This window comes from Aspergillus alliaceus (assembly GCF_009176365.1).
Source record: "Aspergillus alliaceus strain CBS 536.65 unplaced genomic scaffold BDW43scaffold_17, whole genome shotgun sequence".
NCBI classification, from domain to species: Eukaryota; Fungi; Ascomycota; class Eurotiomycetes; order Eurotiales; family Aspergillaceae; genus Aspergillus; species Aspergillus alliaceus.
The window spans coordinates 158,869-176,022 of NW_022474700.1; the positions used below are offsets into that span (position 1 = coordinate 158,869).

The 17,154-nt window shown below is 49.2% G+C and overlaps 4 protein-coding genes and 1 non-coding gene across 5 annotated transcripts; 3 read left to right on the forward strand and 2 right to left on the reverse strand.

Moving 5' to 3' along the window:
* Nucleotides 1-105: 105 nt before the first annotated feature.
* BDW43DRAFT_299674 (putative endo-1,4-beta-xylanase) lies at nt 106-1,778 on the forward strand (the record flags this gene model as incomplete). Its single annotated transcript, XM_032044765.1, has 6 exons — nt 106-158; nt 240-396; nt 465-597; nt 648-761; nt 820-1,380; nt 1,615-1,778. The coding sequence occupies 6 exons, from the start codon at nt 106-108 to the stop codon at nt 1,776-1,778; spliced, it is 1,182 nt and encodes a 393-aa protein (XP_031901130.1).
* A 1,975-nt stretch (nt 1,779-3,753) lies between these two features.
* BDW43DRAFT_318890 (DUF2841 domain-containing protein) lies at nt 3,754-5,254 on the reverse strand (the record flags this gene model as incomplete). Its single annotated transcript, XM_032048780.1, has 3 exons — nt 3,754-4,855; nt 4,909-5,017; nt 5,065-5,254. 3 exons carry the CDS (start codon nt 5,252-5,254, stop codon nt 3,754-3,756), a joined length of 1,401 nt encoding a protein of 466 aa, XP_031901131.1.
* Nucleotides 5,255-9,566: 4,312 nt separating this feature from the next.
* Nucleotides 9,567-11,688, forward strand: BDW43DRAFT_59248 (uncharacterized protein). The gene is made up of 3 exons (XM_032050275.1): nt 9,567-9,740; nt 9,816-10,108; nt 10,441-11,688. Exons 2-3 carry the CDS (start codon nt 9,871-9,873, stop codon nt 11,163-11,165), a joined length of 963 nt encoding a protein of 320 aa, XP_031901132.1. The 5' UTR covers nt 9,567-9,740; nt 9,816-9,870; the 3' UTR covers nt 11,166-11,688.
* A 222-nt stretch (nt 11,689-11,910) lies between these two features.
* On the forward strand, nt 11,911-15,813 carry BDW43DRAFT_273768 (putative nuclear serine protease HtrA2/Nma111). Its single transcript, XM_032041660.1, has 4 exons — nt 11,911-12,859; nt 12,942-15,242; nt 15,304-15,501; nt 15,560-15,813. Exons 1-4 carry the CDS (start codon nt 12,047-12,049, stop codon nt 15,731-15,733), a joined length of 3,486 nt encoding a protein of 1,161 aa, XP_031901133.1. The 5' UTR covers nt 11,911-12,046; the 3' UTR covers nt 15,734-15,813.
* An 829-nt stretch (nt 15,814-16,642) lies between these two features.
* On the reverse strand, nt 16,643-16,713 carry BDW43DRAFT_t98. Its single transcript has one exon. It is a non-coding gene; the product is annotated as a tRNA-Gly (tRNA).
* Between the last annotated feature and the right edge of the window lie 441 nt (nt 16,714-17,154).

Consider the following 17,154-nt stretch of genomic DNA (forward strand, 5'->3'; position numbering starts at 1 on the left):
TTTTTCCTTACCAGCCCTTTCTTCATTCTTTTAAGCTAAGATCCTGGTGATCAATTCGTCCAACACTTACCTTCCTTTGGTTCTCTTGTTAGATATATAATCAAGATGCGTTTCCAGCCCTTCACTACAGCTCTGGCTGTGGGTGTCTCGGCCCATCTGTTCGTCTTTTACCCTTTATATGCTGAGAAAATAATACAATGCTTTATTCAAGGACTGCCAAACTAACAATGAATTCAAAGTGCGCAAGCGGCTGGTCTGCATGATGCCGCCGTCGCAAAGGGACTTCTTTACTTCGGTACTGCCACCGACAACCCCGAACTCACCAACACCCCCTACGTCGCCCAGTTGAACAACACTGGCGATTTTGGTCAGATTACTCCTGGAAACTCGCAGAAGGTTGTTTTACATTGTCCCTTGGGGATTCCATCAATAATGTGGCTAACTTAGTCGAATGAACCAAACAGTGGGACGCAACTGAACCTACCCAGAACCAATTCTCCTTCACCAAGGGAGACGTCGTTGCCGATCTGGCAGATGCCAATGATCAGAAGCTGAGATGCCACAACTTGGTTTGGCATCAACAGCTCCCCAACTGGGGTATATCCATTGCTTAAGCGTGCTCCGGTGACGCTGCTAACAAAGCATAGTCACCAGCGGATCCTGGACCAACGAAACCCTAACTGCCGTTCTGAAGAACCACATCACCAATGTCGTCAAGCACTACAAGGGACGCTGCTACGCATGGGACGTAGTCAACGAGGGTATATCCGATTCATGAGCACCTTCATCCATGAGCAGAAATATTGACGGTCGAAATAGCTCTGGCCGACGACGGCTCCTACCGCGATTCCATCTGGTACAAGACCATCGGCGAGGCCTACATTCCCATCGCCTTCGCGGCTGCCGCTGCCGCTGACCCAGATGTGAAGCTCTACTACAACGACTACAGCATCGAATACGGTGGCGCCAAGTCCACCGCCGCCCAGAAAATCGTCAAACTGATCCAATCCTACGGTGTCAAAATCGACGGCGTCGGCCTCCAGGCCCACTTCACCGTCGGCCAAACCCCGGCCCGCAAAGATCTCGCCAGTAACCTGAAGTCTTATGTCGATCTGGGTGTGGAGGTTGCCTACACCGAGGTTGACGTGCGTATGAAGACCCCCGCGACCGAGGAGAACCTGAAGCAGCAGAGCACGGATTTCGCCAACATCATCGGTGCCTGTCTTGACACCAAGAGCTGCATCGGCGTTACCATCTGGGACTGGACCGATAAGTATTCCTGGGTGCCCAGCACTTTCTCCGGCTACGGTGCTGCTTGCCCTTGGGATGAGAACTTTGAGAAGAAGCCCGCTTATCAGGGCATTTTGGAGGTTTTGGGAGGTGAGGCTTCTGCTTCTACTCCTGCTTCTGCACCTAAGACCACTTCCACCGCTGCTGCTATCGTCTCTACCACTGCTGCCGCTGCCGTCACTATCTCTTCTTCTTCTTCCAGCATCCGCACCAGCACTCCTTCCGCCATTATGTCTTGCACTGCTGCCGCTGCCACTACTTCTTCCAGCACTACCTCAACCACCTCTTCCAGTACCACTTCAGCTATTGCTTCATCTTCTTCAGCTGCGCCAACTGACATCATCCCTCAGCCTAGCTCCGCCGCCACTGGTAGCGTCAAGGTTTACTTCCAATGTGGTGGCCTGAACTATCAGGGCGCAACCGAATGCGAGGAAGGTCTGGTCTGCAAGAAGTGGAACCCTTACTACCACCAGTGCGTTCAGGCTTAAATACGTCTCTGCCTGGGATCTGTCTCCTGATATAGCATATGTATAGTGATGTTATGCGTGCTCTACGTAAGGGAGACATAAATTTCTCTTTCAGATACATACTTAAATTGTGTTATTTTAAGAAATCAGCATATAGTATATACTGCGAGTAGATAGATTGGGGAATTGTCCTCTCGCTAGTCCCTACAAAACTTGGAAAAAAGACCTTCATCTTTGCATTAACTAGCGGTAATTGGTGTGCACTTGCTTCATTTGACTGAAGGAAATTTTTTCGCCGTTTTATACGAATAGTTATGAGGCCATACATACCACCTCCCTATCTTTTCGCATCCTTGAAACCCAAATAATCCACAGCAAATGACTTCTATCCCAAGATCGCAATATTCCCAAGTATCTACCAGAACCCTAAGGTTCTACTCCATAATCCCCTATTCACATATCACTTACCAATGCAGCCCCTCCCTATTCTCTAAATCGCATACCTATACCCATCAACCCACCACCCAAGTCCCCGCAATGTATGTACACACCCCTAGCATAACCCCCATACCGCCACGATCTATCAATAGCCAGACCCAGATCTCGACAAAGTCACATGCCATACTTGGTAAGTACCTACTACCTACCTACATAGTAAAACTAAATCTTAGTAAAACACAATTTAATATAATATTGGGGACGCAGAACTAGTCACCCTAGCCACTGGCCAGAGGCTTCATAAATAAACAGGGTCCTATGGGCCATAGGCTATAAGCTATAGCAAACACGACCAGATCTCATCTTAGCCAAGAACTACTATACACCGCAACCCAGATTAGGTTCGGCGCGGGTGCAGGTGCAGGGACAGCTGGCAATAAACAAACAATGCATCTATGTATGTACATACTACCTAGGTAGTTAGTACATGCGCAGGCGATGTGGTGTTTGCTTGCATGTAGGGCCTATCTATCTATGTATGTATCGATTACTGCTAACTTACTTCGCTCTGGGATATTGTGTAGGGGTCGTCGGTTGGCTATTAATTAATTGAGTGGTGGAAGTGCACAGATCTCCAGGGCACATACTGTGCATACCTCCGTCAGATACTTATATAAGAAGAAGAGAAAAATGAAAAGGAGAGGCCCGAGCACGTATTCGATACACCCTATCCCGATCTGAAGCCGTGACCGTAAACAACACATCTGACTGTATGTATCATATCATGTACGATTATGCTGGAAAACAAGTTGCTGCTCGCGGGTAGATGCAGAGTGTTGAAATTGATTGAGATGTCATCCAGTCGGTCAGACACCAGACCAGACCAGACCAGACCGTTATAGCCTCCACCCTGCTACCCCTTGCTTTACTTTACATGGTCCTCTTCCTTAATCCTTTTTCTCTTATTTAAATAAGAGAGAAATGAAGGAAGGGGGGAATAGAAATAAAAGATAGCTACTTAATACCGTTCATCATCCGATCATATTATAATATCGACTATATAAGTTGTGAGATATAAAAAGGTTTGGCTTTTGGTCCCTATTTCTTTCTCCACGTCGCTGATGCTGATTCCATTAGAGTGTTTGTCCCTTTTGCCCTTGTTTCTTGTTTCTTTTTTTTTTTTTTTTTTTTTTCTTGGTTTCTGGTTTTCCGAGGTTTGGTTTGGTCGTGAGTATGAGTATGTACACCTGACTTATCCCCGTTCTATTAGGTTAACTTCTTGGCCTTGAGCGCCGGACCGGACCGAAAGTCTAGTATTATGTTGCTATTTTCTTCTCTTTCCAGTTTCCTGATGTTGATGTTGATGAATGAATGCTCCCTGGACGCCGGTTCGCTGGAAATGATGAGATGACAAAGGAAATGGATGGGTAATGAGCGTGGTGGGTGAAGATATGAGATATGGGATATGAGATGGAAATGGGTGTGAAATCGCGAAGCGTGAGTTAAGTTAAGACAAGGGGAAGGGGAAGGAGAGTGAGTGTGTCAAAGACGGAAGGGATCAATAACTGGTGAAATAGTACGGGTTCGCGCACCCCGTTAGGTCCGTTGGTCCTGTCATGCCCATTACGGGGAGGGGTTGAGGGTGCTGGTGATGCAAGTGCGGATCACCGTAGTACTTTAAGGGGTAGTGGTCGAGGGAGACGGAGGTTGTGGAGGGTTCATGCTGGAACATGTTGGTCGAGAAGTCCAAGGAGTATGTGCTCTCGCTGGGGCGGGTGCGCTTCAGTGTGTTCAGGGAGGGGAGCGACGGTGGGAGACAGGGGTCCCAGTTTGTTGTGCTGATGCTGCTGGCGGACTTGGTGCTCGCCATGCTGTGTTTGGTTGTGTCGCTTGTTGGGGAGCTTCCGGTTGAGGGGAAGACGGACGTGTGCGATTCCATGTCTGGGACCTCTTTGCGGTACACGGGGTTGATGTCGGTTTTCAGGGCGGAGGTGGGTGAGCCCATTGCTTGGGCTTCGGTTATGTCTGGGAGGTTTACCCGGGATACGCAGACGACGGCTTGTCCATCTGTTTGGTACAAGTTAGGGTCTGGCTTGGGAGAAGGTGAGGGGAGGCAGTACGTACCGCTTCTGCCGTCGAGGTAGGCCTCCTCTTCTTCTCGAACGCTGTATATCTCGTCTAGGACTTGCAGTCGCTCGCTGGGTAGTATCTGGCGGCGAATGGATTGGTCGGCTTCCTTTAGCTTCTCGACGCAGATTGCGTGGCTGGTGCGCAATTCACAGAGAATGTGCACCAGCAAACGGATTCTCTCGGCCTTGAGAAGATGGTCAGGCTCCCGATGGGTGACGCCCGATGGCCACCAAGCAGGCTTGGTAAGCTCCGGGTCGAACTGCTGGGAGGAGCCAGATATGATTTTGCGTCCGTTATACGGATAATTAACCTGCTTGCGGGGTTCAACGAGCTTGATATATGCCTTGGCAAGGATCCGGCAGTTAATCTGCTGCAGGCTCTCGAATGCCTTCTCGTAGTATTTACGCAGAAGGCTGTGATTGCGAACCGGCAGCATAGTTTTTTGGTGGCAGTTGATGCTCATCGGCACGACGCATTCATGAGACACCCGCTTTCTCTTGCCCTGGTGACCGTCCTGATGCGATTGAAACCTAATTGCCCGTTAGACTGCCACTGGTTCTTGGAGAAGCCCTCTCGTACTCACATTGAGTTTTTGCGGCTTAAGCTACTCGCGTCATGCATTCCTGGCGATTGGGGCGAGAGGGGGCTTTTACCCCCCATATGGTCTTGGTTTGATCTTGGAGACCCTGTACCTTCTGATTAACTCAACGACCCCCGTAGAATGATATAAAAGACATACCTATCACCCCGGGGTTGCCTTTGTTGGACAACGCCACAGCTCTCAGGAAAGTATCGGTTACATTAGGGGATAGAATAGACTGGCAGTTATTCGCAATAGACGGCGACGCTTCGAACCGGAGCTTGCCATTCTCGTCAATGTATATGAGCGCAAAATGTATCGATGACAAGCCGTCCAGCGGCGCATCCATGGATATTGGTGTCTGGGCCTGGGTAAAGTCAGCCAGGAGGCTCACAGGGGGAAGAGGTCTGTGGTTACAGTACCATGGTCTGCGGTTGCATTGACCTCTGTTCAAAGAAAGTTGGGGACTGAGGATCGCCTAAATGCTAAAATTTAATACACCTATTGCCAATCAGGTGCGCGGGAGAAGGGCAGCACCTACGCGCAGAAGACATCTCTAATGAATGGGCACGAGAGCCAGCATGATTTTTTTAAAGGTGCAGGAGAGGCGATGTTGTTTGCGGGATCCACCGACAATAAGCTTACAGGATCTTCCTGAGCTGTAACCAGTCTCGCCCTTTCCTTTCTGCGATGCTGTGATGCGTTTTATATGCGTTGGACACGCTTCGTTCAGGGAGAGCGCCAACACCAATATTTGGAAAGGAAAAGAAAAAAAAATACTGTCCTAATAATTATTAAAATGGAAAATTATTAAAAAGGAAAAAGCAACTTCATTAGAGGGGTGAGTATCTACACCGTAATGAAACAGTAGAAAATAAATTAATCAGCCCAAAGCCGTGTCAGTAAAATGTGCGTGGCCTTACTCGGTATGTGGCACAGTATTCGACGGATCCTCACTCCAGGAATCCGCTCGGATGCATTGGGCTTTCGAACTAATGGCTCATCTGCATTGTCCTTCTCCCCAATGATCTACTGTCTGGATGGCGGAAAGACTGGATTCTATCGGGTTTGAATCATACCTGCAGAGCGTCATTCCATGCTAGGTTGTTCGCTCTACATTGTAAGCCGGCCTTTTTTGTCTAAATCTGGGATTATTATTTCTATTTTTACTACTGTTTCTGACACTAAGACCCTGTTTTTGTGGGAGGCGAAAGAACACCCATATAGCATCATTCTGGTAATCACATGAGACAGGATCGAAGATGATTCCTTCATGATGTGGTCATGAAGTATGAGACTTGATTTGTATCAGTATCAGGCTCCTCAATCGTGACAACCGGGGTAGTTCGGGCTCTGGTTTGAACAAAGCCACGCAAAGAATAGCTCATGGGCTACAAAATTCACCGACCCGCGCCTTCTACAATCAATAATCTAGGGAGGCATATGATTCCCACCTGCACGGTCTGTAGAGCGGCCCAGAGCCATGGTCCTTCGACCTTTGGAGATCTTTTCCGGCCGGCGGATGTCCCGTCTATCGGGATCACAGTGGTCACGATTGCTTTCCCATGCCTGTCCCATGTCTATCTGGTCTATGATCTTCCTCGATAGAACTGAATAGTGTCTCTTTCCGCCTGGCTCTCGAACCCCCCCTTACCTCGCGCATCGGGTGTCAGGCATATGCACTTGCGCCACTAAACTGGTGGAGTTACTGCTGACAAAATAGTAGGGAACGAAAAGTAAAACTGATTAGAGCCAGCGTAAAGAAAAAAAAGTCTCCCCGTCCCCGATCTAGATACGGCAATTTCCGTCGCAGGGTCCTGGCGGAGGCGAGCCCATGCAGACAAGTCAATAAGCTCCATACGTGTCCCACTGAGTATCCACAGGGAAAGAGATGCAAGACGTATGCAAGTCGATACGGATGACGTTGTGGGACGGTTTTTTTGTTTTTTTTAGGGCCCAACTGGAGACATTCTGATGTCTGCGTTAGCCCATTGAACGATTGTAGTCCGGACTCACCAGGAAGTTTAAGTGAGCTAACATCACTGGCGTCGGAAATCGGTTGCGGGGCCAGGGATTTGGAACTAGTCCGAGCTCTCTCAATGGTTATTGTTTTCTTTTCTCTCTTTTTTAAATGAAAAAGGAAAAAAATGGACAATGGATTAATCCCTCGATTTGGTTTCTGGACAACTCAACGCTGGGGAAAATCTGGTAGGTATCCACATGGCAAGGTGTCAAATTGTCACTATGACTCGCTTCAATCGGTTGATAGTGGGTTTGGCACTAACGAGACTTTTCTCTTCTCTGGGGCATAAATCTGTCACAGGATGGGTAGCGGTCTTGCCTTCTCTTTCCCCATGTTTTCTCACTATTCTTGACCCTCCTGGTGGCCCAGACTGTGGCAATAGGGGAGTTCCCCTCCTCCACTGAAAGGGCCTAGTCATGTCAGCTGAAGCTTTGGTGTAAGAGAGATTAATTAAAAATAAAATAAAATAAAATCTAAAAATGAAGGAGAGAAGCAGGAATAAACGGAACCTTATTGGCCATTGGTTCTCAGACTCTGGATGGCTGAATCCTGACGCTCAAACCCCACTCACAGAATGATGAATCACTATCGGCACTTGATGATACCTTCCACTTAGACTAACTGTAGAGCTAGGTCGTAGATCCTCTTCTGTCTGTGCTAATACCTAAGATTTGGGGTTTCTTCTTTTCTTTAGTGACTCGCAACTAGTGGGTATCTAACCGAGTAGACGGTCTATGATCCCTGTGAAGTAGGTACATACTATACAGTACGCGGGACCTTTAGGATTAGGGTGCGGTGACAGCCTGCCCTAACTGTCGTTCGGGACACCCAGATTTATGGTTATCACGCGGCAACCATGAAAGCCAAATTACAAAAGGGTTCAACGTAATATTGCCACAAAACAAGTAAGACCAAAATAATAAAATCGATTTTTATCTTTTTGTTTTTATCTTTTTCCTTTTTTCGTTCTCTTTCAGCGGCTGTGGCGTTCTTGACTGCCTACCGTTTCCAGGTGGTTCACCTGATGTGTCAGCGACAATGATATAGATATGCATCGCGGATGTGGTAAACTTTGTGATCTATATGACTCGTCCCGCCAGACAATGCGGGTCTGGGAGTTAGTAGAGAATGGTCCAAGCTAGTGAATGTCGGAGCCCATCCCATTGGCACATTGTTCTAGTATAAGCTGGATCCAAACAGGAAATAAATAGAAACCCAGGCGTGAGTTGACATGCTCCGCTCAGTAGATAGATAGATAGTGAATGGAAGCGAAGCGAGCTTCGAGATCACCCATGGTAAGGATGAACACCCACTAGAAGGACATTGGATCGTCCCAACGGCACTTTATTTGAAACTATTGTTGCATGGCGTGGATCACCGCTAGATAGGATCGCTAGCCATGTAGTTCTTGACCATCTGTCTATTGTTCAGCGCTTCGGAGTATACAACCCGTATGGGCTAAGGGCACTCCATCCGGAGTCTCCCAGGAGAATATGTTGCAACCTACGAAAATAGCCACGGCCGGGGCAGCATCGGGACTAACTGTCTCTCTGCCCGCACGAACCTGTCTCATAGTACCTTTTCTAAATACATAATTCCTCATTGCCTTTTTCTTAGAGGAAGTTACGATTCCCGGCCCTGAACTATGTGCATGGCCATTTCAAATAGCGTTTCCCAGTACCATGGCTGTGTATGTTGGGGTCCGGGGAATCCTTCGCGGCGCCACTGTCCTGGGTTGCATTTTTTTTATGAGCTTGGCTATCTGGTACTTTTGCGCGGGAGTGGTTCGTTGCAGGGTCAGTATCAGGAGGCTGGGAGACTACCCGAAGAGGAAGGACTGTCGATTTCTAAGTTATTCTAGATACGGGATGGAATTATTGTTTTTGCTTGATGGAGCCGAGTTCGTGATCGTGGAGAAATATCGAGTCTCTCTGCGTCGTATCTATCAGGAGGGAGAGGTTGTGAAGGTGATGTATCGAGTCAACCATTGATTCGGATATATGATACCTACGCAGTATGAGTTCGTTGAAAGGAAAATGACTTCAGTGGATGTATCGGGTAGGGTGAAGGCAGCAATTATTGGATGCCTGAGGTACCTCGCAGACGGACATGACGGACAGAATATGTATGTACAGTAAGTAATAAGTTAGTACAGCAGGTATGTATGTAAACAAATACCGAATACAACCATGGATACCTAATTATTCAGGCTCCATAATACCATCCTCAGCTTCTTCCTCCTCTTCATTTCTTCCTCAACTCTTTTTCCCTTCCATCTCTCTCAACTCAAACCCATCAACACAACAACGCCTTCTCCAAGTTTCAACTGTTTTTCTCCGTCTGGCGTTTCACCTTTTTTTTTCCCAAACACGCCCCAAAGCTAATTTAGAGAACGATTATGGGGCGTGATCTTGGTTCCTCTCCAATTGACTCCACCGCCCAGAGAATCCGCTGCATTAGTTCGTCTCTCCGCAAAGGCTGATCTATTCACTTGTCGTGTTCCCTCAGTCAATCTCTTGTCCCCTTTTAAATTACTACCGACTTTTTCCCACGCCCCTTAACTTCCCATAGTACTACCATCGCCGCCAATCATTTTACTTCCTCGACCCTTGAATCACTTGGATTTTCTTTTTTTTTATTGTCACGGATTGTTCCAGAAAACCTTCTGGTCGTTCAACGGCGCAGTCTCTTCCATCCCTTGGAATTCCCGCGAGTCATCGTTCAAGTTTCACTTGAATTCGCCTTGTCGTCCGTGCGGTGACCAACTGGATTAAATCCTATTTTATTTCGATTTTATTATTCTATTTTTTTGGTTGTACTTTTTTTTTACCCTCTTAATTCCTTTCATTTATTAATTTATTTTATTCTTTTTTTATTCGACAAACAGCCGCTGCTGTCCAACCATCAAATCCCATCCCCCCCTCCGAAGAAACTGAGCCATCATGGATCCCAACACGACCGGCTTTCCAATGTTGCAACAGCAACAGCAACACGCGGGCTATCCAGTTACCTCTCAGAGTCCACAGCAATTTTCTTACTATCCGAACGCGATCCCTTCCTTTCCCCAGCAAAAGGCTCCCTCCCATATTCCCCAGCAGCAGCATTCTTTCGGTGCCATGCCTATGCAAGCAGGCGCTCCCGGTGGAGCTATGATGCCGTCGGGTTTCCCACAGCACTCTGGTACGTCGCGCCTCTTTCTGTCTATTTTTATATTTTTCTTATTCTTGCCCTTTCATTTTTTATGTTATTTGATTGTCTTTTCAAGTGTTTGTTCTATTTTTGCATTGTTTTCTTTACTCGGGGATCCCCTCTTTTGTGCCCCTGTGTTAGCTATGGTATGGATCGACTGTCTCAAAAGACACGGTATACCATATTTCTCAACGATGGTATACTCCTGATAGGATAGGGATCGGCCATGCTGAACCATGTACTCGACTTTTGTTTCTGCGCCTTGCGTCATTTGAGCAACAACAGAGCCGCTAACGGAATGTGTGATCTTCACCTTTTAACAGCACCACCCCACGCCAACTTCTCTGCTCCCTTTGCCCAACCACCTATCCCCGTGACCATGAGCCAATTCATGCCACCGCAGGCTGTGACAACCTCAACTCCGCCGTCGACTGTCGCCACAACCATAGCTCCATCCTTCCCTCAGAACATGGCTTCGATCTCGGCGAACAACATGGTGTCTGCGCAGCCTCAAAGGCCCCCTCCACAGCAGACCCTTCAGCCCCAGCCAACTCCTACAGCCACAGCCCCGGCAACTCCATCGCCCGCAACGGCACGAGAGAAAGCTCGCGTGACAGTTCTTCTCGATATCAATTCCATGTTGTTACAAGAGGTTGTGAATCTTCAGGCGGCAGGCAAGGCCGGCGGTCCTCCGCCTCAGCCGCAGGACTCCAATCCCTCGTCGGATCAGGCCCCCGAACCCGCCAAGGGGCCAACCCAGAAACCCAGCCAAGAGTACATCGATTGCATGCGTCGCCTGCAGGCCAATCTCGCGTACCTCGCCACCATCGCCGACCGCGCGAAGAAGTCTGGCGGAGTGCCTCCTTCGGCGCCGGGAATCATGACTCCACCCCCACACATGCCGTCCATGAATGAGATGTACAAGAAGCTCGCCGAGCTGTTCCCGCGCACGGCGCCAGGTGCTGCTGGAACGCCCCAACCCAGCCCTCAGGGTATTCAGGGCAACGGCAGACCTAGCCCTTCTCCGGCTACCGAGACGGTCGTTTGAGAAATACCGACAATTCCGGATAGTACAACTCACACAACATGCGCACAGTCCCTCATGTTGAGGATTTGGGCGATTGAATCTCAGCGCAGATGATCAAGGAACAAAGCTCCATAGACGTTGTCTCTTCCGTCGAGACTGACGGTCATGATCGCCACATCTGGCCACCGACATACCCACGAAAACGTTTGCCTATGACCCGTAACTGTCCTTTTTTTTTATGATGTCGCCCGGCAGTCAATCCGCGGACGAAGACCGATGGGTTTATCCTTCGTAAAGGTCAGATATCACAGGCATATGAGAATGCTCTTCCGCGAGAATCTGTCCGGGAAATGTCATGCGCCTCTCAGTTGAAGGCCCCAAGGATCCGCCCCTGGACCCAGCTAGGTTTTGTAGTGTGTTCGATTCCAAGACGAGAACGAAGAATACTGAAGGTCAGGATCATTTACCGGTTTTGAGAAGTTGGCTGTAAAATCTTAATCGGTTCAATCCCGGGCATAGCACCAATGATATTCCTTAAATGTGTACAGAGTATGTTTCACCGTAGCAAACGAGACCAATGAAGCTAAACTTTGGCAAACTTTGGCTTCAGTAATTGAATTCCCTGTTTTCGAGCAATTCTTCCCCCTCCAGGTTGTTCCTCCGACCAGATCAATATCAACGGTCAGAAGACATGGCAAGCTTCATATCACTTGATCGCCTGCAGCCACTGCAGAGGGAGGCGTGGGCCAATCAGGGGGCCGGATAAGGGCCTTCCGCCCTGCCGTACTGCCGGCAGTGTTTCCAACCGTTCGCCTGACTTCTTTTTTTCACGCTGACCCCCCAAAACACCATTCCTTTGTCCTTCTCCCTTTCCCTTTTCGAGACCGTTGGAGGTCTTGTGAATGTCTTACGTCTCGCTCCTGGTGTGCAGAAGGAGCTTGTCTGTCGCTACTACGACCACTACGACTACTACTACGTCAACCACTGCTGCTGCTATCGTCTCATCATCCACTTCCGGCGCATCGCCGCCATCTCTGTATTCTTCTTCCGAACAACCCTTTACGGAACCCAGTGGTCTTTCACCCGCGTCTTCGTGGTCGCCTGTCTCCTCACCAACTGCTGTGCGGTCAAATTCTTTCTATACCTGCCGTCCGTTGCCTCATCGGCTACCGGGTCCCCAGCGGTGGTCATCCCCCATAGCTCCCTCTCATAAAATCCATCGTCACGCGCCAACCCGGTCGATCTACTCACTTGTACGCTCAATTCGCTCTCGTCCGCTCTCGGGTAATCCCCTGACCAAAACTATGGACTTGAACGGGGACGCAAGCGTGAAACGCAAGCGCAGCTCCATCGCGCCCGCCGAACGTCCGCCCAAACACCTCAAGCCCGAAAGCTCTGCGTTAACCCCCGGAGACTCCACTCCGGCCAATGGAACGGTCTACGATATTGAGGATGAAGATGACACCGGGCGTTTATTGCCCATTGGGCCCGCCCAGGCTGATTCGCCGGAGTGGCAAGCTACTATTGAGGAGGTTGTGAAAAGCGTGGTTTCTATCCATTTCTGTCAAACTTGTTCTTTTGATACGGAGTTATCGATGAGTAGTCAAGCCACCGGTTTCGTAGTCGATGCTGAAAAGGGGTATATCTTGACAAATCGTCATGTGGTCTGCCCAGGTCCCTTCTGGGGTTATTGTATCTTTGATAATCATGAGGAAGTAAGTTTGGCCATAAGCACTACCTGTCCGGAGTCTGTATCAACCGGTTATACCACTGTAATTGATGCTGATAATGACTCAGTGCGATGTTCGTCCCGTGTATCGGGACCCTGTACACGATTTCGGTATCCTGAAATTCGACCCGAAGGCCATTCGATATATGAATTTAACGGAGCTTAAGCTCCAACCCGATGCTGCGCGAGTAGGTTCGGAGATTCGGGTTGTGGGTAACGATGCAGGAGAGAAACTGAGTATCTTGTCGGGTGTTATCAGTCGACTCGATAGGAATGCGCCGGAGTATGGCGAGGGCTACAGCGACTTCAATACAAACTACATCCAGGCCGCTGCAGCTGCCAGCGGTGGTAGTTCTGGAAGTCCGGTCGTGAATATCGACGGTCACGCGATTGCCCTGCAGGCCGGTGGTCGTGCAGACGGGGCCGCAACCGATTACTTCCTTCCATTAGATCGCCCACTGCGTGCGCTGGAATGCATACGCCGAGGCGAGCCTGTCACCCGAGGCACCATTCAGACCCAGTGGATCCTGAAGCCTTTTGATGAGTGTCGTCGTTTGGGCCTGACGTCGGAGTGGGAAGCCATCGTGCGCAAATCGGCCCCCACCGAGACCAGTATGCTAGTCGCAGAAATCATCTTGCCTGAGGGACCCGCCGATGGAAAGCTAGAAGAGGGGGACGTGCTCCTGCAGGTAAATGGTGAACTCCTGACACAGTTCATCCGGTTGGACGATATCCTGGATTCGAGCGTTGGGCAGACAGTGCGCCTGTTGGTTCAAAGAGGCGGTCAAGATGTGGAGATCGAATGCCAAGTGGGCGACCTGCATGCCATCACGCCTGATCGCTTCGTGACCGTCGCAGGTGGCACGTTCCACGATTTATCCTATCAGCAATCGCGATTGTACGCTATTGCCACTCGCGGGGTTTACGTCTGCGAGGCGGCCGGCTCCTTCAAGCTGGAAAATACCCTCTCCGGATGGCTCATCGATTCCGTCGACAAACGGCCGACGCGAAACCTAGATGAGTTTGTGGAAGTAATGAGAACCATCCCCGATCGCTCGCGAGTGGTCATCTCGTATCGACATATCCGGGATCTCCACACGCGGGGTACGAGCATTGTCTACATCGACCGCCACTGGCACCCTAAGATGCGACTGGCGGTGCGCAATGACGAGACCGGCCTCTGGGACTTCTCCGATCTGGCGGATGCCCTCCCGGCCCTTCCCCCCGTGCCGAGGAAGGCCGACTTTATCCAGCTGGATGGCGTGAGTCAGCCTGCGGCCTCGGAGATCGTACGCAGCTTTGTGCGCGTGTCGTGTACTATGCCCTTGAAGCTCGATGGTTACCCCCAGGCCAAGAAGACTGGGTTTGGGCTGGTCATTGACGCGGAAAAGGGACTGGTTGTCGTATCGCGAGCCATTGTCCCGTACGACCTCTGCGACATTACCATTACCGTGGCCGACTCGATCATCGTCAATGCCAAGGTCGTCTTTCTGCATCCACTGCAGAACTATACTATCGTTCAGTACGATCCCAGCCTAGTGCAGGCCCCCGTGCAGAGCGCCAAACTCAGTACGGAGTACATCAAGCAGGGCCAAGACGCCATTTTCGTCGGATTCAACCAGAACTTCCGCATTGTGGTGGCCAAGACAGCTGTCACCGACATCACGACCGTGTCAATCCCAGCAAATGCCTCCGCACCACGTTATCGAGCCATCAACCTGGACGCCGTCACGGTGGATACTGGCCTAAGTGGGCAGTGTTCCAATGGCGTTTTGATTGGCGAAGACGGAGTTGTCCAGGCCTTGTGGTTGAACTATCTGGGAGAGCGTACACCAAACTCGCATAAGGATGTAGAATATCATCTCGGATTCCCGACACCGTCGTTACTGCCAGTCGTTTCCAAGGTCCAGCAAGGCGTGATGCCCGAGCTGCGGATCCTAAACATGGAGAGCTACGTGGTCCAAATGAGCCAGGCCCGCATCATGGGCGTGTCGGAGGAGTGGATCGAGAAGGTGGCGCAGGCCAACCCGTCGCGGCACCAGCTGTTCATGGTGCGCAAGGTTGATTGCCCACCAGCTGGGTTCAACAACACGGCCGACACCTTCCAGGAGGGCGATATTATCCTGACCTTGGATGGTCAGCTTATCACGCGCGTGTCCGAACTCGACGTGATGTATGACAAGGAGTTCCTGGAGGCTCTGATTGTCCGGAATGGACAGGAGATGCGGATCCAGGTGCCCACAGTACCGACCGCGGACCTTGAAACCGATCGGGCCGTTGTCTTCTGCGGTGCCGTGCTGCAAAAGCCACACCATGCCGTTCGCCAGCAGATCTCCAAGCTGCACAGCGAGGTCTATGTGAGCGCAAGGGTATGTCGTTATTTACTTTTTCCTCTTTGGTGAAAATAGACAATTGCTAACATGTTATTAGAGTCGTGGCTCTCCTTCGTATCAGTATGGTCTTTCTCCAACGAACTTCATCACAGCTGTCAACGGAGTGCCGACGCCTGATCTCGACTGTTTTGTGAGTGAAGTGAGCAAGATTCCCGACAACACATATTTCCGACTGCGGGCGGTGACATTCGACAATGTTCCGTGGGTGGTCACTATGAAGAAGAACGATCACTATGTAAGTTTTTTTCTCCCCTTCATCATATCTGAAAGGGGTTAGAAACTAATTGCCTCAGTTCCCTATGTCGGAATATATAAAGGACGCCTCTCATCCGTGCGGCTGGAGGACGGTTTCTCATGACAAAGCCAAATACAAGGATGGCATTGCCCCCGATGCAGCCAATCTCAACCCGGACGCCATGGAGCAAGGGTATGACGGGGTGAGCGATATTGAACCGGAGGCGGAGTAAAAGTGGCGGGTTTGTGTATAATAGACTAGCTGTAGTTTGATTGTACGGACCACAGTCAAATGTACAATGCGTGATTAATTATCTTTCACAAAAAAAAAAAAAAAAGAAAAACTAAATGATGATGACCTTGATGACCTGTAGCGTCTATTCGTTAAGTGGACAGTGAGACTCCAGCATAACCCTAGAAGCCTTTGAACCAATGCTATCTATCAATCTAAAGTGCCAATCAACACCCAACATCCCCCTTCTCCCCGCTTCCTCCGCTTCCAGAGCCTCATTCTCTTGCTCTCGAGCGATGTTGAGCCTATAGAACCCTAGGGCAACTAACCCCTTCCTAAAATGGTTCCAACCAATAGGAGCAGATTCTTACACGCCTCTTTAGCATCAATAAACCTCATCGCTCAAGGGATATCACCGGAAATCCCAAGCCATTATCACCACCATTTGCAAAACTTCTTTCACAGGATGAGTTATTTTTCGGGCGGCGTTCCTTTCCAGATACAAAATTTGCGAGAAGGGGACCGATACATCAAAGTAGGCACAACCTTGTTCCCTTGTCCATCATTCGCAAATATCTCAGAACTTCCCCCAGATCAGGAGATCATTACTGTTCTCAGCAAACAGATAGGTAGGATCATACTTGAGCATGGTTTTTCCTATATAACTAAATCTGGATATCGAGTGCGACCTGCTGCGGCTGAAGCAATACACGCACAAATGGATAATAACAATTTCGTTATTGGACTTCATTATTTGTCGATACATTGGCAAAGCCTTCACCACCTATATGATAAGAACACCCCAGTCGCGTGAGCTCGGGGCAGCAAAAACAAGAAAAGAGGTGGATTTTGCTCTGTAGGTTGGCGGTTAAGAGGCATGAAATGAAGGGGGAAAGAAGAAAAAAACACATGCATCATCCGTGAATCGAACACGGGCCTCATCGATGGCAACGATGAATTCTACCACTAGACCAATGATGCTTCTTATTATAAGGCTCGCAAAAATAAAATATAATATATACAACTTTTCATTAAAGCTCAGATGATCTCTTTTTTCGGCTCGATATTCTACGATACCCCCTTTGTAGGGAAGAATTGTTGATGTTTGTAGGTTTGTTTCTAACGCCAAAACTTCGAGCTTGAGTTTATCTTTGAGTCTGTCAAACTAGATTAGGTAATGTAGATTGATTCTTAGGGTCTTACTTGATTAAGATGTGGAAGAATGCTGTGCTTGGATATATATATATATTTTGACAGTCATGTAGCACATCCCTCTACCACTTAGTTGCCTCTACCCTATACAAGATAGTACATAACACGAGCAGGCCCTCGTTCGCGATTCAAGATTGTAATGGAACAGAAAACAAGTCTGTTATAGCCAGACGACCTACCTTCCGGATACGAGCCAAGGTGCTACAGGTA